The following is a 21,366-nucleotide window of genomic DNA, read 5'->3' as shown; positions in this document are numbered from 1 at the left end:
GGAATTCTGAACAGATGAAAGCCCTGTGGAAAATATCTGCAATTTCAGAAAAATCTGAAAATGGAGGCAAGTACAGAAATATGCATGGTGTTCAAAGTAAATCTGCCTTGCCCATGCATTAAAAAACGAAATCTAGAAAACAATATGTAAAGTAAGAGATAGTAAGTAAATATATTGGTTGCCAGCAAAACACCAAAAAAGGTCAGCTTACATTGCGGTCGGCCATTTTCCTGTGGCCGCGTTCTGAACGCTCGGCGGCCATCTTGGAGTAGTCCTGACCCCCTAGTGCTGTATCCTACGGCGCACACATGTCCCTGCAGACGCCGAACAGTTACCTCATGGTTCTTTTCCTCTCACACGCTGTGTGCAGAGAGCGTATGTCAGCGCTGGGCAGTCTCCTCCTTAGGTGAGTCCTCTGGGTACCCCTGGTCAGCGCAGCAAGTGGGTGAGATGCCCTTAATAGGGCTCTAGGAGCTTCTGTTTATTTGTAAGGACAGGTGTGCATACACCTACATATTATACATACACACTATGTAAATATTATTAATATTTGGAGTCCGTATCTGGGTCCTTCCCCACCATGCTGGTGGTGGCAGCAGGTGTTAGCTCCTGGGATTCCCACAGAGGTTTTATTGTTAGTCATGGACACGTTTGTGCCACAGTGGGGGTTGACTGCGGACGGGCGCTAAACAAGTGTCCCCTTCCCCCGTTATCCCCTGGGGAATGCTCTGTTATGGAGCCATGGACCAGGTACCTGGGTAGTGGAAAAAAAAAGCAGGATAAGGCATTTATGGGTGCGCTTCTCACTGCTGCAAGGGACTCTCTTAAGTTGGATTGTGCAGCCGGGTTTCCGCCGAGGGCTCGGTCTTTTTTGGATCAAACAAATCAGACCGCTCTGTGTAGGTTTTTTCCTTCTGTGCCCTTCTTTGATAATTTCTAAATGTGGAATGAGAAAAGCCACTGAGGGCTTTTGTAGTCCCTCACCGCCGTGCGATTCAGTGCCACTTTGAGGAGAGCCTTTTCAAAAGGTGAGCTTTTTTTCCGGTGGTGGACCCTCCGGGTGTCATGTATGGGTGACCACTCTCCCTACTGCGGGAACCCCCGCTTGTATGGATCTGACTGATGGAAGATCCGAAGTACTGACCGTTCCATGTTTACCATGCTGGGGTCTGACTTGCGGCCTATTGTGGCCACTACTCTGGGGTCTCAGTCACTCACGTAGTGAGCATTTTGCACCAGACAGTGGAGGAGCACAAACTCTCTCCCAAAGTTATTAGGTTAGCGGACCAGCTGGTCCAGGGCCTTGTATAGGTCTGTGATGCTTCATTGAATGCCGCGCCCTTGTTATCCAGGGCTTCTGTTTCAGAGATGGTTTTTGCACACGGTGGTGTAGTGGGAACTCCATTACTTGGCAGCAAGAGAGTCATTGGTTTGAATCTGGACACTGATGCCAATCTGCCTGGAGCTTGCATTGTCAATCCCTGTGTCTGCGTGGGTTTACTCCGGGTATTCCGGTTTCCTCCCACCCTCCAAAGACATGTGTGCATACACCTACATATAATACATACACACTATGTGTATGTATTATTAAAGGGCAACCCTCCTAGGCGGAAAAAGGCTCAGCTGCAGGACTAATCCATCCCTGGGTGCGTAAGCCGTTCACGCCGGCACCCAAATCCCGCCATTGTATGTAGATTTCCCTCCCCGTCTCTAGGTAGGGGGGGGGCAGCTGGTAGGTTCACAATTTGGTCAACCTCCCTACCCTCTGACCAGTGGGTCTGCGAGGTGGTCTCTGTGGAGTTCTTTCCTCTCCCGGCTTGTCGGTCTGCCTTGGGCAGTGTGGGACTTGCTGAGCTGCGGGGTAATTTTACATAGTCAGGTTGAAAAAAGACACAAGTCCATCAAGTTCAACCATAAGAAATAAAATAATAGTAACGTACAATCACATATACCCAATTCTATACCCACAGTTGATCCAGAGGAAGGCAAAAAAAAACAGCAAAGCATGATCCAATTTGCTACAGCAGGGGAAAAAAATCCTTCCTGATCCCCAGAGAGGCAATTCGATATTCCCCGGATCAACTTTACCTATAAATGTCATTACCCAGTTATATTATGTACATCTAGGAAAGTATCCAGGCCTTTCTTAAAGCACTTTACTGAGCTGACCAGAACCACCTCTGCAGGGAGTTTATTCCATTTTCACAGCTCTTAGTGTGAAGTAACCTTTCCATATTTGGAGGTGAAATCTCTTTTCCTCTAGACGTAAAGAGTGCCCCCTTGTCCTCAGTGTTGACCGTAAAGTGAATAACTCAACACCAAGTTCACTATATGGACCGCTTATATATTTGTACATGTTGATCATATCCCCCTTATTCTCTTCTCAAGAGAGAAAAAAAATTCAGTCCCTCTAATCTTTCCTTATAGCTGAGCTCCTCCATGCCTCTTATCAGTTTGGTTGCCCTTCTCTGCACTTTCTCCAGTTCCCCAATATCCTTCTTGAGAACTGGAGCCCAAAACTGAACTGCATATTCCAGATGAGGTCTTACTAATGATTTGTACAGGGGCAAAATGATATCTCTGTCTCTGGAGTCCATACCTCTCTTAATACAAGAAAGGACTTTGCTCGCTTTGGAAACCACAGCTTGGCATTGCATGCCATTATTGAGCTTATGATCTACCAAAACCCCCAGATCCTTCTCCACTACGGATCTCTCCAGTTGTACTCCCCCTAGTATGTATGACGCATGCATATTCTTAGCCCCCAAGTGCATAACTTTACATTTATCAACATTAAACCTCATCTGCCACTTAGTCGCCCAATTAGACAGAGCATTGATGTCGGCTTGTAAATTGGCGACATCCTGTAAAGACGTTATTCCACTGCATACCTTGGTGTCATCTGCAAAGACAGAAATGTTACTTTTGATCTCAGACCCAATATCATTTATAAAGATTTTAAAAAGTAAGGGTCCCAACACTGAACCTTGGGGTACACCACTGATAACCTTAGACCATTCAGAGTAAGAATCATTAATCACGACTCTCTGAATTCTATCTTTTTAGCCAGTTTTCTATCCATTTACAAACTGATATTTCCAATCCTGTAGACTTTACCTTACACATAAGCCGTGTGTGCGTAACTGTATCGAACGCTTTTGCAAAATCCAGGTATACCGCATCCACTGCCACGCCTCTGTCCAAGGTTTTACTTAGCAAAAATAAAAGGACGAAAGCTGGACAGCCGCACTCCAAAATTTCTTAAAAAAGAGATGTCTTTTATTTTCAACTGTGCATACAGTCACTGCAAACCCACAACAAACAGTATGGCCTTACTTACCTCTTCATAAAAAGAAATCAGGTTTGTCTGACAACTTCTGTCTTTCATGAATCCATGCTGTCTGTTGCTTAAATAGTTTTTTTACCAGCAAGAACTCGTCTATGTGGTCTTTTATTAATCTCTCCAGTATCTTCCCAGCTATAGAAGTTAAACGAACAGGTCTATAGTTACTTGGTAAATACTTTGTTCCCTTTTTAAATATGGGCACCACATTGGCCCTGCGCCAATCCAGTGGGTACTATTCCTGTCATTAATGAGTCCCTAAATATTAGATACAGTGGCTTTGAAATGACAGAGCTCAATTCTTTTAGGATCCGTGGGTGGATGCCATCAGGCCCAGGTGCTTTATCCACCTTTTATTCTAAATATTTCTGGACCATATCACTTTTGAGCCATTGTGTATCATTTGGGGCTTTGTCACTACCACCCCCATTATGGACATAAGCTCCCCCATGCTCCTTTGTATACACAGAGCTGAAGAAAGTATTTAATAAATTTGCCTTTCCTGCAGGACGAGAGGTTTAGGGTTTTCTATGGGCCTCAGGCCCTGAATACCTTTGTGAACGTCGGGTAGTTCCGCATGGAATCCATTCGTTTGGTGGTAGCTGCACTCCATCCGGGGGACGTTCTTGCGTCCTCGGACATCAGGGATGCATACATGCATGTCCCGTTTTGCACAGGTCACAGAGGTTTCTGTGCTTCGTGATGGGGGAGAGCCTCTGTCAGTCTGTGGCCCTCCCTTTTGATCTGGCGTCAGCACCAAGGGTTTTCACCTAGGAGCTCGCACTTATCCTAACTTTGTGGGATAGCGAGGCTTTGCCTCTTGGGCTACTTAGACGACTTTCTTCTGAGAGCAGTTTGTCTCAGACCTAGTGGATGTGTTTATAGCCATTCAGACCCTCCGAAGATTCGGGTGGGTGGTAAACTTTTGGAGTCGGTCCTGGTTCCGACTCAGCGTTGGAGTATCTAGGGTTGACTCCTCTGTGGCAAAGGTCCATCTTCCCCTGAAGGAATTGCAGACTCTTCAGTCTGTGGTGAAGGTATTGGCATCACGCAATCGGTCTTCTCTCTGGGTGTATGCAGGTCCAGGGCCTGTGGGTAGCCTCCTCCTTACTGTATGCCCAGTTCCACACTCTGGTTTTCCAGGGGAAATACTGCCCAGGTGGTAAAGATCTCTTGTCTCTGAAAGCATCAGATTCTGGTGTGCCACCTAGTCAGTCTCTCTGAGTTGGTGACAGAGATCCCCGACTCTTCGTTCCGGGAAGTTGTTTCTTCCTTCCAGTGGTCGGTGTTTACAACGGTCGCCAACCACACAAGTTGTGGGAGCACCTGGGGGGTCCAGTCGGCCCTGAGTCGCTGGACTTGTGTGGGCTTACGGCCACACCTCCCTGAATGCGCCCGCTCTCGTCTGATCTCGGTAGCTACCCAGGGTCGGGCCTGGTTAGTATCTGGGTGGGAGATTGCCTGGGAATATCAGGTGCTGTGGACCCTGTCTACCGTTCATTGTCCTACTATTTTGGAGCGATCAGGCTATGCTTCCCCTTGTGGTCAAGGAGGTTGCAAGGTCATGGATTCAGCCGGACAACGCCACGGCCGTGGCTTCGATCTGCCATCAGGTATACCGGCAGGCGGACTACCGAAATCGTCGGAAGCTGGACTAGGGCGACTGGTCTTTGTGCTTGGGGGTGTTTTGGCTCCCTTGCAGGAGGTGAGTCTCACAGGGCATGGATCTCCTGGCCGCTCGTCTCCACCGCAAGGGCGTCAAAGTTAGTGGCCAGGTCTAGTGATCTTGTACAGACGCGTCAGTCGTGCTGGTGGCCCTGTGGGGTCTGTATTGGCGGCTTTATGCTGTTCTTCCATCGTAGTTGCTTCCTCGGCTGCTCCACAGAGTGGAGGCTGAGGGGATCCCGATGATTCGAATCGCTCCAGATTGCCCTCGGCGTCCTTGGTGCGCTGATATCGGGTGCCTGGTAGCGGAGATACCCTGGCGGTTGCCAGGGCGGGAGGTCCTTCTGTCCCGAGGTCCCATACTTCCTCCTGTTGTACAGTCACTGACTTGCTCAACATGGCTATTGGAAGCCAGATTTTAAGAGACTGGGGTCTGTCTGACTCGGTCATCTTAACCATGCTGAGGGCACGGTAGCCTTCTTCCGGAGGATCTACCGTTGCACCTGGAAGGCCTACATCTCTTGGTGCGAAGAGATGGAGTGACGTCCACGGACGGTCCTGCTGTTTTTACAGCTTGGAGTGGATCTAAACATTGCTTAAAGCACAGTTTGGGGGCAGATTTCAGCCTTGGCATTGTTCTTTCAGTGGCTTTTTGTGGCCCATTCCCTGCTGGGTACCTTTTTGTGCAGGGGGTTTGTCATGTACTTCCCCTCTTGGCCCACCTCTTCCCCCATGAGTTTTGACTCTGGTGCTCTCGGTTCTTCAGGAACCTTCCTTTTGGAAACATCAGAGAGATTTTTCTTTTGACAATATCTCAGAAGGTGGCCCCTTTAGTGGCCTTTACCTCTGTTAGAAGGGTTTCTGAGTTGGCGGTCTTGTCTTGCAAGCCGCCATGCTTGATCCTCCATAAGAATTAGGTGGTGGTGTGCCCGCGACCTTCCCTTCTTCCATTCAGGTGGTTTTATTCATTTCACCTTAACGAGGACATTGTACTTCCATCCTTGTGTCCTTGGCCGGCTCATCCTAAGGAGGTTGCGATACATAGTTTGGACGTGGTACGCGCCTTGTGGGTGTACCTACCTGCTACTGCTCCGTTTCGGAGATCTGACTCTTTTGTGTCAGTGTCTGGTCCACAAAAGGGCCTGGCGGTCTCGTCGACCACCATTTGTCGGTGGATCAGGCAGACCGTCATACAGGCCTATGCTCCTAGGGGGTGGGTCCCCCCTTTCCGGTCACGGCACTTTCGACCAGGGCAATTGGTGCTTCCTGGGTTTTATTCCGACATCATTCGTCGGTCTCACAGGTGTTCGAGGCGGCAACTTGGTCGTCCGTTCATGCTTTTTCCAGAATTTACATCGTTGCTGTGAGTGCATCTTCTGATGCTTCTTTCGGCCGCTAGGTTTTGCAGGCGGCTGTTTAAAGTTGCACCTCCTCCATTGAGGAGCTCTGCTTGTTTTGGGGCGAAGTTACAAGTAGTTTTACTGATGCTGTTCCCACCCATCGTTTTTGGACACTGGGGACGTCCCACTTGTCAAGATTTAAGGAGCTGTGTTCGTCCATGGACGATTAGAGAAAATAGAATTTTTTGTACTCACCGTAAAATCCTTTTCTCTGAGTCCATGGACGGACACAGCACCCACCCCTCCTTTTAGGTTTCTACTGCTTGTTACGAACTGAGGCTGCATACTGCAGGGAGGAGGGTTACGTCTGGAGGCTGTTCAACTCTGTTAATGTAACATGTATCTAATTATCTAACATGTTTCTGCCTAGTCCTCTCCTGTAAACAGGGAACATAACCCACTTGTCAAGATTTAAGGAGCTGTGCCCGTCCATGGACTCGGAGAAAAGGATTTTACAGTGAGTACAAAAAAATCCTTTTTTTTGTACTCACTGTAAAATCTTTTTTCTGGAGTTTCCTCAGAGGTCCGATACTTCTGTGCTTGTGATAATGCTCTCTGTTATTGCTTGCTACAAGCTAAGGCATGATTTCCTGATTGGAGTTCATTATTCTGTAATACATATGTAGTAACATGAGTAACTTCCTTGAAAATGCATTATTTTTAAGAGACTAAACCTTTTAAGACTGAAAATATGACCTTGCTTTTTTTTTTTTTTTTTTTAAGGATCTGGATCACTCAGGGCAAAATTTGATATCTCAGAGGGACCTAGCAATCCGAGCACTCTGGCAGTGCAGTTTGTCAGTGACGGCGGCACCCTATCTGGTGTGGACATTGAACTAGTGGGCACAGGTTATCGCCTTTCTTTAGTGAAAAAGAGGTTTTGCACAGGTACAGTATTTTATTTTATTTTCTTCTTATTCTACCTCGCCTATGGCTATTCAGCTGTTATGCCAGAATTTCTAGGGGGTTGTCATTTACCAGTTAAATCACAAGGGGGCGTTGCTTAGCACCAAAAATTGGAACCCCATGGGTTTTACTTCCTCTTTTGCTCCCTGCAAACCCTGCAAATTAAAAGCATGATGGGCTAGTATGCATTGTATACTAGCCCATGATATGACACCTGCAAACGAAGCCCGGCGATGTCCCCTGTGCAGGCCACATCCATCTTCACCTCTTTCTTCGGGGGCCGCGAACTCCGGCTCTGTGACTGTCCGGAGCCGTCGGTCACGCACACTCTGGGGAAGAAACAGCGCAGAGGTTTGTTTCTTCACAGCGCATGGGTCGATGACGACTTTGGCGCACTACAGGTGAAATATCTCCTAAACAGCGCATGTTTAGGAGATATTTCCACTACCTATTCTAGGCTTACCTATAGGTAGAAATCACACAAATGCGTTTACAACCACTTAAGGACCGGGGCAGAATGGCACGGCTGTTGCCCTTTAAGTGTCCAGCCGTGGGTCGCGCTGGCCGCGCGCTTGTGACCCGGTCCCAAGCTCTGTGACCGTGGGACCCGCGGACCCGATCACCGCCAGTGTCCCGGGATCGGGTCACAGGAGCTGAAAAATGGGGAGAGGTGTGTGTAAACACACCTTCCCCGTTCTTCTCTGTGGCTTGTCACTGATCGTCTGTTCCCTGTTATCGGGAACGATGATCAGTGACGTTGGGCGTCCAGCCACGCCCCCCTACAGTAAGAATCACTCCCTTAGGGCACACTTAACCCCTTAGCGCCCCCTAGTGGTTAACCGCTTCACTGCCATTGTAATTTTCAAAGTAATCAGTGCATTTTTATAGCACTTTTCACTGTGAAAATTGCAATGGTCCCAAAAAAGCGTCCGATGTGTCCGCCATAATGTCGCAGTCACGAAAAAAATCGCTGATCGCCGCCATTACTAGTAAAAAAAAAAAAATCCATAAAACTATCCCCTATTTTGTGAACGTTATAACTTTTGTGCAAACCAATCAATAAGCGCTTATTGCGATTTTTTTTTTTTTTTTTTTTTTTACCAAAAATATGTAGAATATGTATCGGCCTAAACTGAGGAAAAAAAGTTTTTTGCTTTATTTTTGTTTATAGCACAAAAAATAAAAGTTGCAGAGGTGATAAAATAGCACCAAAAGAAAGCTCTATTTGTGGGAAAAAAAAGGACGCCAATTTTGTTTGGGAGCCACGTCGCACGACCGCGCAATTGTCGGTTAAAGCGACGCAGTGCCAAAATGCAAAAAGGGACCAGGTCCTTTACCTGCATAATGGTCCAGGTCTTAAGTGGTTAATATCAACTTGACCAAAAATCTAAGCTCCATAGAACTGGCTCATGTAGACCCCAGAAATGTACATGGGCATTGTAAATTATAATAAATTACCTGTGTTGCGCTAAATCAGTGAGTAAATTCAATAAATCCAACATATACAAAATTAAGCTTATATACAGTGCCAATATAGAAATTCAATAAACAAAAAAGTACTCAAGAGTTGCTGTAAAGATTGTCCCAAAAATAAAAAAAAGATCCCCCTTTAAATGTGTAAGATGAGGAAATTCTTCCTTTCCTGAAGTGTCAGCAGAATCCACCATCATCAAGACCAATAAAGATGCAGGTTTGAACTGTTCATTAACCAAACTCCTCCGAGACTAAGTAAATTAGCTACAATACCTGTCACCGAGAATGTGTTTCCAGCACAACGGCTGGATAAGGGGGCCCCCCAGATACCAGCCCCCCACCCTAGGTAAATGAATATGGGGTACATCGTACCCCTACCCATTCACCTGGAGGCAAAGTGTCAATAAAATAAACACAACACAGGGTTTTAAAATAATTTATTAGTCAGCTCTGGGGGGTCTTCTCCGCTCTCCGGGGGGTCTTCTCCACTCCCCATCATGCTCCGGGACCCACGGAGCATGATGAGACTGGGACGTCATAAGAGGCCTATATAAATCGGTGCGAAGAACCGGGGAGCGCCGAGACGACAGCAGAGAAGATGGAAGAGGACCCCCCCGGAGAGTGAAGACCCCCCTGGAGAGTGGAGAAGACCCCCCCCAGAGCTGACTAATAAATTATTTTAAAACCCTGTGTTGTGTGTTTATTTTATTGACACTTTGCCTCCAGGTGAATGAGTAGGGGTACGATGTACCCCATATTCATTCACCTAGGGTGGGGGGCCGGTATCTGGGGGCTCCCAGATTCCGATAAGCCCCCCGCCCGCAGACCCCGACAACCAACGGTTGTCGGGAAGAGGCCCTGTCCTTACCAACATGGGGACAGGGTACTTTGGGGTTGGGGGGCCGCAGGGTGCCCCCCTGCCCCAGAGCACCCAACCCCCCCCATGTTAAGGGCATGCAGCCTGGTACGGCTTAGGAGGGGGGGGGGCACTCGCTCGTCCCCACTCCCTTCCTGACCGGCCGGGCAGCGTGCTTGGATACGGGTCTGGTATGGATTGTGGGGGGACCCCCACACGTTTTCTTCGGCGTAGGGGGTTCTCCTTATAATCCATACCAGACCTAAGGGTCTGGTATGCCCCTGGGAGGGAACCAATGCCGTTTTTTTATTTAAAATGTGGCGTGGAGTTCCCCCTCATGATTCATAGCAAACGCAGCAGCTAGAATTGGCGGGAATCCAAATCAGATCCCCGGGAGCGAGATTGACACAATATCGCGGTCACCTACAGTAATTGTGGATCATTTGGGGCTGCGTCGATACCAATACCCATTATGAACATGAGCTCCCCCATGCTCCTTTGCATACACAGAGCTGTGGAAGGTATTTAATACATTTGCCTTCTTTTTGTCCCCAGTCATCCACTCTAGATTATTTTGTAAAGCGCCTACATGCTCGGACTTTAGCCCGCTCTCTGCTGAAAAACGGGTCACAGGAGTGTAAAATGAACTGCACTTCTGTGATCCATAGGAGAAGTACAGCCAAACGAGCGTTGGCTATACTTCTCCTTTAAAGCAGTGTTCCGTCCCAAAAAATAAATACAAATTAAAGTGGTTGTAAACTTCTTTTTTTAACTTTTACCTACAGGTAAGCCTATAATAAGGCTTACCTGTAGGTATAAAGAATATCTCCTAAACCTGTACGGTTTAGGAGATATTCCCCCCCGCATGCGCAGCGGGGATCCTCGGGTAAAGGGCCGGCAGCCGCGGACCCTTGCCGGTTTGAAGTCTCCCGTGACGACATCGCCGATCCAGCCAATCACAGCGGTGGAGCGGCGATACCCGGAAGACACGCCAGGCAAGATGATATCTCGCTCGGCGTGGACCAGGTAAGTTCCCTACACCTCGTTTTATGGTAAGTATTTCATAATGAGCTAGTATGCGGTGCATACTAGCTCATTATGGCTTTTCCTTTACAGGTGAACAAAAAAAAAAAATGTTTGCGGGTTTACAACCGCTTTAAAACCAGCAGCTACACATACTGCAGCTACTGGCTTTTAATAAATGGACACTTACCTGTCCTGGAGTCCAGCGATGTCGGCACCCGCAGCTGATTTTTCCATCAGCTGTTGGGTGCTGCCGCCACCATTGTGGGTAAGGGTAACCAGTAGTGTAGCCTTTTCGGCTTCACGCCGGGAACCCTACTGCTGCGCATGCACAAGGCCCGCTCCTCTATCCTACTGGCTCAGCGGCTGGGGGAGGAGGGAGCCCCGCGCTGACGTCACAGGCTGCGGCCCAGACTCCCGGAAGTGGGAAAAGACAGGTATCCTGTATCCTCCCCAAAAGGTGCCAATTGTGGCACCGAAAGGGGAAGGGGGATCGGATGAGCTGAAGTTCCACTTTTGGGTGGAACTCTGCTTTAATAGCCCAGTCATGTGAAGAATGAAGCCAAGATTCAGCAATACCAAATAAATAATCGTTCTCTTTGTGCACCAAAGCTTCCAACTCCTTTTATTTTGCTTGGCAGACTTCTGGCATTTGTGAACAAACACTTTAATTCATTGTCGCATTTTGCACACTTATTTTGCATATTTTTGTATTTTAGTACATATTGTATAATTTCCATAATGTATAAGTCTTAAATAATTTTCTTATTTTGGTATATGCTGACATTCACTCTCTCTCACTGTTTTCTTTTTTTTAGGAAGATACATGGCTGACTGTTGATGCTTTTAACTTAATTTAATTTTTAATCGTGGGATGTAAGCAAGCCGCTTTCCTGTTAATTTATCGGAAATCTTCCACATGCTGTTTTAATTATAGATATATATATATATTTTAATTCTTGACTTGTTTAGAAGGTATTTCTATATTGCTGCCAACTACAGAGTATACAAATGCACTTTTTATGAGTCATTTTGTGGAATATCTCATCAATTTTATGTTGTAGCACTGAATTTTTCTGCAGTCGTGGTAAAAATTCAGCTATAGAAAAAAAAAATATAAAAAATTCAGTTTTTGTGTAAAGAAAAAACTTTCCTATATAAACCACCATTCTTTTATCAAAAAGCATAAACTGTTACCTTTTTGTAACAAATCCAAAACATCTATGAGCAATCGTATACATTTGTACAAGATTTTATACAGTGGTAAGAAGCCAAGGCATTAATATTTAACAATACCATTTTTTTTTACAAGCCTTCATCTGTGAGCAATTCATGGTAATGTCTATTCGCCTCTTGTGGACCTATTGCCTAACATCATGGAGTCGGCCATTTTGTGAATTGATCCGTTTTTAATGACAATGCAGCACAGTCATTGAATTTTGGCTTAGTGATGACTTTAAGGGCATTTGTTAACATCAGGCAGATTTTGAATTCTCTTACCAGTTTATGGGAACGCAAAGCCCACTTGAGTCAGGTCAAAAGAAGGTTAAATACACCTGTCAATGAATTTTGAACGATCTCAGAAATATCTCAAATTAAGGCTATCCACACAATAGGCTAGCCAGGCCCTAAAAGACTAACCACTGGTGTCCTGTCATTCTTGGTCTAACGCAATTAATATTTATTTGACTGAGTGCATGTGGAGTAACCAGTAAAATTGTTGGCTCTTTGGACAAATCTGTTCCCACGGGTTATATGTACCATTTACAGGCCACTACTCAAAATTTCTATACTCCCCGAGTACACAATTGGTAAGACTGATCTTTCTACATCTGTTTTATCACTGTACGTATTGTGCTCTATGCAACAAGTGTTTTACACCATGGATGAATGTAGTACAGTCTGCATGGCCCATAGCTACCAGATTTTCTTTTTTTTCGTGTCCATAGAAGTTATTCTTGGGTCAACTGGTTGCTTTCACTGATATGGTCTGTCCTTCATTATCTGATGTCATACTGTTAATATGTCTCATCAAGGAGGTCTCTTGATGGGGAGTAGTAACCCTTAATAACCACTCAGTAGTTTACTAGTCTGATAACACTAAACTTCTAATAGCAAAACTGAAGAGTTCAGTATTGCAATGATATTAATAACGTGATTAACAATAGAAAAAAAAGGCTGTTTAGATAATCCTGAATCTCTCGCTTTGATCAAAACCTTTCAATATGCTGGATAATTTCTGCTGATTGGTTAGAATAGATTCTTCTGCAAAAACAATACTATGCACAATGTTTCCTTGAAAATGACTTTACAAAACAATGTTAAGTCTGCACAGTTATTACCTTTATTGTCCATTCTGGGAGTTGGGTAAGTGGGTAAACATCCTTTTTTTGGCTATGTTAGTTTATTAAATAGTACCCAGAATGCCTCAGTTACAGCAATACATGGCATTGGCTCTGCTCACAAAATGGCTGCTTCTTTATAGTGGAGGCAAAAGGTCCACTGTGTCATCAATATACTTACGTCCTTTTCTACAAGACAGTTGTCATCGATTTATCCTTTTATTGTCAAGCGGAACAAGGAACAAGATCCAAGTCTTTGTTTTGCTTTTGTATTACTTTTTTGAATAAGTTCAGCACAAGTGCAATTACAAGAAAAAAAAAACAGTAGGATTTTTGTTACGTGGTCTGTCAGTGAATTTATTCTTAAAGGCAAACTAGTTTTGTATATGCCTTGACTTCTGTGCCTTTCCCAGCCTGCTCCAGTCACCATCGTTGTTACTTGAGAATTGATTTAGTAACTGATATATAAAGGGCTACTTCACTCTGATTTATGCAAATTTCTGAAACACCCCGCACAGACCTCACCTGTTAGGGCAGATGCTATTCACTAGAAGTTTTCAGGTTACTTTGCACTGGGAAGGGAATAGGGGGACAGCACAAATACACTGACCAAACCTAATCAGAAATTCAGGAAAGAGTAGAGAAAATAAGCCTGATAAAATGTTTATATGTGATCACTATTGAAGTACTGCCCAAAGTGTAATCCTAATTGTTTCACAAGTCCACTGCCTGATTGATTTAATATATGTAGCAAATATTGTTAGTGACTGAGCACAAATATAAGCGTTTTTGACTTTCTATATTCCCTCTGAACCTTTTTTCACTTCCCCTAGGCTATTTTTCTATTAAAGTGGAAGTTCTCCCTAGAATTACTCTTCTGTGATTAAAGCGGAGTTCCACCCAAAAGCCGAAGCTCCGCTTATCTGCCTGCATGCCCGCAATCCCCCCCCCATCCGGTGCCACATTTGGAACCTTGCAGGTGGGAGGGGGAACGGGTACCTGGTTTTAAACAGGTACCTGCTCCCACTTCCAGGTGATCTTGTCACGGCGCCTTCACCTGGAACTTCGCCCCCCCCCCCTCCTCCCATTTACAAAGTACAGCTCGCTTCACGCATGTGCAGTAGGAAAGTCTTCACTGGCGGTTTCCCTTACAGGCAATGGCGGCAGCAGCACCCGAGAGATGATGGAAACATCGACTGGGGTGCCAATATCGCTGGATTTTAGGACAGGTAAGTGTCCTTGTATTAAAAGTCAGCAGTTACAGTATTTGTAGCTGCTCTCTTTTAATTTTTTGTGGGGGGTGGACCTCCTCTTTAAACAGCCATATAACACATGTACCTCAATAAATGCATAGCACAATGTTTTTCCTCTACCTGTGCTCCTATTGTCCAGCAATCAGTATTGCAAAATGTCAGATTTGCCAGCAAAACCTCATAGGTGTTCCCCCTCCCCCGTGCTATCCACATCAATGCCCGGGCACAGCAGAAGCATTTCCCAGTCAGGCTGTGCTATCACAAAATGTAGATAGCACAGGAATTACGCATTTTTTGCGTGGAGGGCTTTCAGAAACGTAGATAGCATTAAGGGGGCTCAGTGACATCAGTTTCATGGGGTCTCCGGTAAATGGCGTTTTTTTTTTAATGCTGATTGCTGGCCAACTTGAAAATGGACAGAAGTCAAACATAGTACAAGGTACATTTTATATGGCTGTTAAATGTTCATAGAGTTATTTTAGGGTAAACTTCCATTTATATTAATATTCAAAAACACATTTCAGAAGGAGATTTATTCACTTTTTTTTTTTTTTAAATGCACACCTTTTAATTTCTGATTTTTTTTATATGGATGTCTTTAACAACTGTTACATTTTTTTGAATAGACTGTCCAGTTACCCATAGCAACTAACAAAAAAATGGACTTGACTTGGGCTTTGCGGGTAAAAAACCCTGTCGTATATCTAATAAGTGCCCGTGTATACTGTTTGCTTGAATGTAGTTAATTCTTTACATCCCTTGGCGAGAGAATAAGCAGGGCATCTTCTGTCCATGGCCACAACCATCATTGTGTCTGCTGATTGGAAGTCATCGGTTTTAAGCCAAGTAGTATAAGGATATCCTAAGCATGACAGTGAAAAAGAAATGCCTACAGTGTACATCCTAATAAAATTGGGGTTAATCCTAAACCTTATTATTAGGAAAAGATTTCAGATGTAGACATTGTTCAGTTAATAGGTGCTGCTTTATATAACACTGCTTGTAATATAACACATGTAGTTATGTCCATATATCAATTCAACTGGAAACCTATAACATTATATTAATAATTGCCTTTCAGCATAAGGAGGTAGTGTCGGTAAAACTTGAGAACAGGCTTGGTAGTTGACAATACTGTGGTCAGCTATGTTTGCTTTTTCGTAGCATTTTTAAGTCAATGTTTAAGAAACTTTCCATACCTGTCAATCATTATACTCATTCCTTGCTAAGCAGGCTAGTTACAGTCTACTGAGAGACTGTATAGAGAAATAAAGGCCATGCAGTCATATGTGCTCAGTATGGGGAACGTTCTTGTATCTGATGACATGCTGCCTGGTCATTCTATCCTATGCAAAATATAAAAGTCAGAAAAAAAGATACTGCGTACTCCCTTTTTACATTTTCCATTTAAATGATGAAAAGAGTTTCTAAATACGAATTCTGCTTGATGCAACCCATGTATTGTAATTTATTAACCTCTTTTCTGCACATATTGTACTCCATTGTGTAGGAAATAAATAATACAATTAAGTTTTATTCCTGAGCATTGTTCTGTCCCTTAGGCCAAATGTTCTCCACTCACTAATGTAAATTATAGGGAAGCAAATTGTCCTTTACTGATAGTATTGCCTGAAAGCCTAACTGTTAATCTGATAATAAACCATATACCTAAATATATCATTTACCTTGTATTATCCTATAGCACTATCCACAAGTCAAATCCTTGCCATTTTACCTGCCAGATTCTGTTTTCTGTATGCCATAGATCACCCTTCTTTGCTCAGCTTATTGTAAACTAACCATAATTCATCCAAAAAAAAGAAAATGTTCTCAAGATTTTAGCGGAACGGATATTGAACCTACCTGTAAGTAGCTCATCTCCTTAACATGATGATTTTCTAATTCTCAAACTAGAGAGAACAAATATCACATTAAAAAGAATTGCGCAATATACTGCCTTTCCTATATAACCAGTTACGGTAACTCTACAGAGACATGAACCACTACAGTTTGTAAATTCTGCAGATACGCAAGTACTTTATAGCACCAATCAACCTTCCACTACTTGGAAATAGCTATTGATCCTATATTTAGTCAGTATGAAAAGTCTTTTTTTTTTTTTTTTTTGCAACAAACTTAAGCAATAAAAACATTGTGCTTTTATTTTGGGCAACACTTTTACTATAAAGTTTTTTTTAACAGTTTGAAAAGCTAATGGTTGACACTTCTGGTCATCTCTGATGTAACCTGTTTAGTACTCTAATCCAAATCTACCTAGAGTAAACATACCCATATGTTTGGTTGCTTAGAATTCCTTCTGTTTAGAAAGTATGTTGTAAGGCTTGTTGGCAGAAGCCAAGGTTTTTTTTGCTGGTTCATTTATGCTTGGATGGGCTGTTGAGGTAGCCTGTAATACCCAGTGCACAATGTTCAAATTTTGCTGATTGCCACGTGGAAACTATATATCAGGACTAGACAAAGCTAAATGAGACAGCCAATGCACCTAAATCATGGAGGCTGCCATTGTTCAACTCTCCTTAAAAAAGTGCTAGTTGCCTGCCTGCCTGCCATATTGATCTTGGAGGCAGTGACCTGGAACAATTCCAGGAGTTCTGACTTCTCTCCTGATTTCTGTGTTTGCTCAGGGCCAGTGACTAGGAAAGTATTGAAGCTAGAGACATGTAGACAACTAGAAATCCTAGGAGATCGGACATGGTAATCCTCATACTTTTCACTACAATTTTCCGTTAAGACCTTTCTGTTGAAGCCAGTGGAACTTAAAGTTGGTCACCCAGGTTCAAATCTAGCTCCTCTTCTACACATGTTTTATGGATCTGCTGCAGACCGATGCAATGCTTTGTAACCAACATTATATAGACTTCAACGCAACGATTGCTGCTGAGCTGGTGTATTTAAGCTTGTTATGTACAGTACTGTTTCACAGAGGAAAGCTAAAATACCCAGATGTCATTTCTGCAAAGTGAGAGCATAGGCCATTTAGTAAATGGTAACATATTCATACTGGAGAGCATTATTAAAATGCATCCTATGCATAGACAAATTGTCAGAAGCGCACCAGCCAGTCCTTTTTTTGTTTTCTTATCCTATACCTGATGGAATCAAAGTCACTTGAAATGCTGTTTTTCTCTTTTCTTTAGTCATTTCAGCAATGCAATTACTGAATGGACTTTATCACAGAGAACATTGGGAAGTGGTGAGAACTGAGAAAGTTTTATTGTACAGTTAGTGCTGAACCCAGGGTTTCAAGGAAGTCAGGCACTATACGCTCCATAACATGATTTGCAATGCTGAAGAGAAATTGGAGAAGCTTAAAATTCAGTAAGGTTTCATCAAAGAGAAAAACTCCACTTTTTGCTAAAAATGTATATAACACGTAGAATTTCTACACAAGCCACTTTGTGCCAGCCAATCCCTCACTGAATGTGCAGCCAGCTTTGTTATCCTAAAATTGACCAAAAATGTAAATGTTGCATGCACACGTGGCAACATTTGAGGATATTCTGTGTACAAGCCCCATAAATCGTAGTCTGATGTGTGACCCGCAAAGTCCAAGTAGAGCTCCAAAATAAAATAATAAATCTGGCTTCCTTGGATAGGTGCTTTAAGTGATTGTAAAGCCTTAAGTTTTTTTATTATTAAAATAACATGTCATACCTGCTCCGTGCAGTGGTTTTGCATAGAGTAGCCCCGATCCTCCTTTTTTTTTTTGGAATCCATGGCTGGCCCTCCTGGCTACTTCCCCACCAAGTGCTCCCATAGAAAGCTTCTTGTCTTGAGTCAGGCTGTTTGCTTCTATTCAGACACACAGGCCGACTCGGCCCTGCCTCCCCACTCTCTGCTCACATGTTTTGACTGACAGCAACAGGAGCCAATGGCCTGTAAGACAGGGGAGAAGACCTGCTTGACACGCACAGGCTGAGGTGAGTATGTAGGAGGGGAGTCACTATTTAACGTTTTTTCCCCCTAATGCAAAGAGTGCATTAAGGTAAAAGGAAAAAACTTTTACCTTTACAACCACTTTCAGTTTTGTACCAGTGATTTCAAATTAAGAAATGGTTTGTCCATGTGAGCAATTTCATTATTATCTGTAGGCAGCTATATTCAGTGATCCATAGCAACCAGCAAAATAAAACAACCCAACAGGCATAAATGAACAACAAATGTAATTAATATGTTATGCAAAATTCATTATTTGACTGTCCTAACAGAAGCTATTTTTTATCTGAAAGGACTTATGGTACAACTACACATGGAATTTTAATACTTTGTTTTTCTTTGTTAACACATTATTATCACTGGTAACGTGACAACAAAAGATCAATAATGTTGTTAAGCATTAAAAAATAAAAATAAACTTTGTATGTAGTTAAGCCCTTTCACCTTCCGAAATATAACAGCTTTGGGTGTCCTGTTGTCCACTAACAGCTGAATAACTATACGTTTTGGCCAGCTCCGGTAGTAATTGCTGATTCTTGTAGTTAATCGGTTGCTTGAATGCATTTGTGGCTCAATTTGGTAATACATATTTGTATCATTTAGCACTTTTTATCCTTGATATTCAGAAATGTTATTCGTTTAAAGAACAGGTTACAATATGGAAGCCATCCAGATTTCTATGGGAATTTTCATTAGTAATGAATGAACTGGGATTGTACAGGTCGATGCTGGTATCTGCCAAGTGTAATGTTTAGCGAGCTGGCCCTTGCTTTCATACACAGTGATATCCTCCTAGCTGCCTCTTGTTTAGATGACTTTGTAAACACTGAAAAGCTAAAGTACACCAGAATTTTTATGGAATGTTCTTACTTTTGATTGTAAATTAAAACAAAAACATGTTTATCTTACAAAAAGACTTATGTAAATATATTTGATTTTTTTCATAATGTAAATTTTACAAAATATGTTGCATCTGTAATAAACATGTAATATATACATAAATTACGAAAAAATGCATCCTTTGTTGTGTTCTGTTCATTGTTACATTACACTGTTTAACATGTCAGCATTTCATAGCGTGAAGATGGATAAGAGAAGCGCATGGTTTAATACACACACACACACACACACACACACACACACACACACACACACACACACACACACAGGCTACATCAGAAAAAAGAATATGCATGTGTATTATGAATAATGAGCGTTGTTCGGTGTGATAGCAAAAAATGGCACGGTCTGGCTTTGCATTTGGTGGTTTATTCATACAAAGGGATGTTTTGATCCTTTCCTTTTTACTTTTGATAGCACTTAAAATTTTAATTTAAAATACTTTTAGGGGCAGATCACTGTTCAGAGCTATTTAGAATTCAATGGTGATCTATAAATGCCTATAGAATTATTAAAGTGTCTCAGAATGCATGTTTTTTGTTTTTCTCCATTCAGGGACACACAAATTCAGATAATTATTGTTAGATTATACTTCAACCTACAGGAGCATAGGACACTGGCAAACAAAGATTACAGGTCATCCCAAGATAACCCCTACCCTATCCAGCATGCCTGTTTTTTTTGTTGGTGTCCCAGGAGAATGGCCTGAGTGTCATGCCCAGACCCTGGTGGACTTGACGTGGGGAGAGGGGGGACCTGGAATTTACATTCAGGCACATGGTTCTGCTTGTGGTGCTTTATAGACTATAAGTACTGCTGAAAGCTAAGTATCGCTTTCTATATCCAGAGCTGAAGCATTGCCTCAGTGCTTATATGGTCTCTGAAGACTCAGTTGAGTAGGCCTGTTTGGCTTGGCATTAGGATTTATCGAATGTTTTTTAATCATAATGTGACAAGTTGGGGGTTTTGTAGCTCATTTGTAGTGCCAAACAGAAGTGTCTTTCATGGCTTTTTCTGCCTGCTTTTATTTAAACAAAAAACTTCACAAATGAATGCCTTCCCATGCAGGGGGTTCTCATCAATGCAACAAAACAAAAAAAAATCAGCCTCCAGCTCTTTATCACCCTTGCGGCTTAAGCCTCGTACCCACTTCCCAGTCCTCGTGCACCCACACTGTACCTCCGTCAATTTGGCTTTCCTGCAGCTTCCCAGCTCTCCTAGATTCTGTCAGGCTCTGTCCCTGGTCTGTCCTGACCTGGACAGCACAGTTCAGACATGCGCACCTCACTGCTTGTTACCCTAAAAAAAAAAGGATCCTGTTATTTTAAAGCAGGGTTGGCAACCATTTTCCACTGGCCGGATTCAATGCATGTAAATGCATAGAGGGCCTCATTCATCTGCTAATACATTGGGATAATCTGGAGCCCTTTACATTACACAACCTACCTGCACCTCACACAGCCCCCCTACCCAGCCCCCCTGCATATTGCACACCCCCCCATGTTATGCTTTAAAATTGTGCACACATGGAATAGCAACAAACTACTGTACTTAAAATGTTCTATAGGTTACCTGTTTACAGGTTAGAGGGGCTCTTTTGTTAGAATTATTGGTCTCACTCTAATGATTGTGGCGATACCACATGTGTGGTTTGAACACTGTTTACATTTAGCGGTCGCGACTTATGAATGCGTTCACCTCTGCGTGTGAGCACGGAGGGATAGGGCGCTTTAAATATTAATTTTTTATTTCATTCTTTATTTTCATTTTTTACACTGTCCCTTTAAAAAAAAAAAAACTATGTAGTGACATGTACTCTTTTTAAGGAGGGATCTGGCATCTATAAGACCCCAAATTCCTCCTTTTACACTCAAAAGCATTCAAAACACCAAGTTTGGCTTTTTTGAATACTGTCATAAAAAATTTGGCACCTTTCAGTCTTTTGTCATGACATCGCTTACGGGTTTACTATATCCAAGATCCGATCAAAGCCAATTGCGCATAAAAACAGTGGGGGGGGGGTGTCCCCTCATGCTGCTTGGTATAAATAGCCGAGAGGCTTCTTAGCCACATTGTTCGTTATCCCAAGAAAGCAGACCAGGGTTAAATTGTCCGAGGGCCGGGTGCACATGAATTGATCACTTGCACTGCTAGGCCAGGCATTTAGCGGCGGTGGGTAGGTTGCCGATCACTGCATTAAAGTTTAAATAACAGCACAGTGCTTGCGCTGTGTAGTTTGGCCCCCTGT

At 43.3% G+C, this 21,366-nt stretch overlaps 1 protein-coding gene and 1 pseudogene across 4 annotated transcripts in view; both read left to right on the top strand.

The window, feature by feature from the left end:
• FCHO2 (FCH and mu domain containing endocytic adaptor 2) overlaps positions 1-17,524 on the top strand; it is a 201,914-nt gene extending 184,390 nt beyond the window's left edge. For 2 of the 4 annotated variants that reach the window (XM_040341455.1, XM_040341458.1), the window contains 3 exons: positions 2-66; positions 7,132-7,296; positions 11,485-17,524. In XM_040341455.1, the coding sequence (XP_040197389.1) occupies positions 2-66; positions 7,132-7,296; positions 11,485-11,507 (253 nt within the window). In that variant the 3' untranslated portion in view covers positions 11,508-17,524. The remainder of the gene's footprint in view (position 1; positions 67-7,131; positions 7,297-11,484) is intronic. The other 2 variants (XM_040341456.1, XM_040341457.1) reach the window with 1 other exon arrangement.
• LOC120925441 lies at positions 4,711-4,829 on the top strand (annotated as a pseudogene).
• Positions 17,525-21,366: the final 3,842 nt, after the last annotated feature.

This window comes from Rana temporaria, chromosome 1, assembly GCF_905171775.1.
Source record: "Rana temporaria chromosome 1, aRanTem1.1, whole genome shotgun sequence".
NCBI lineage: Eukaryota > Metazoa > Chordata > Amphibia > Anura > Ranidae > Rana > Rana temporaria.
This window is presented reverse-complemented; position numbering and strand designations above follow the sequence as displayed.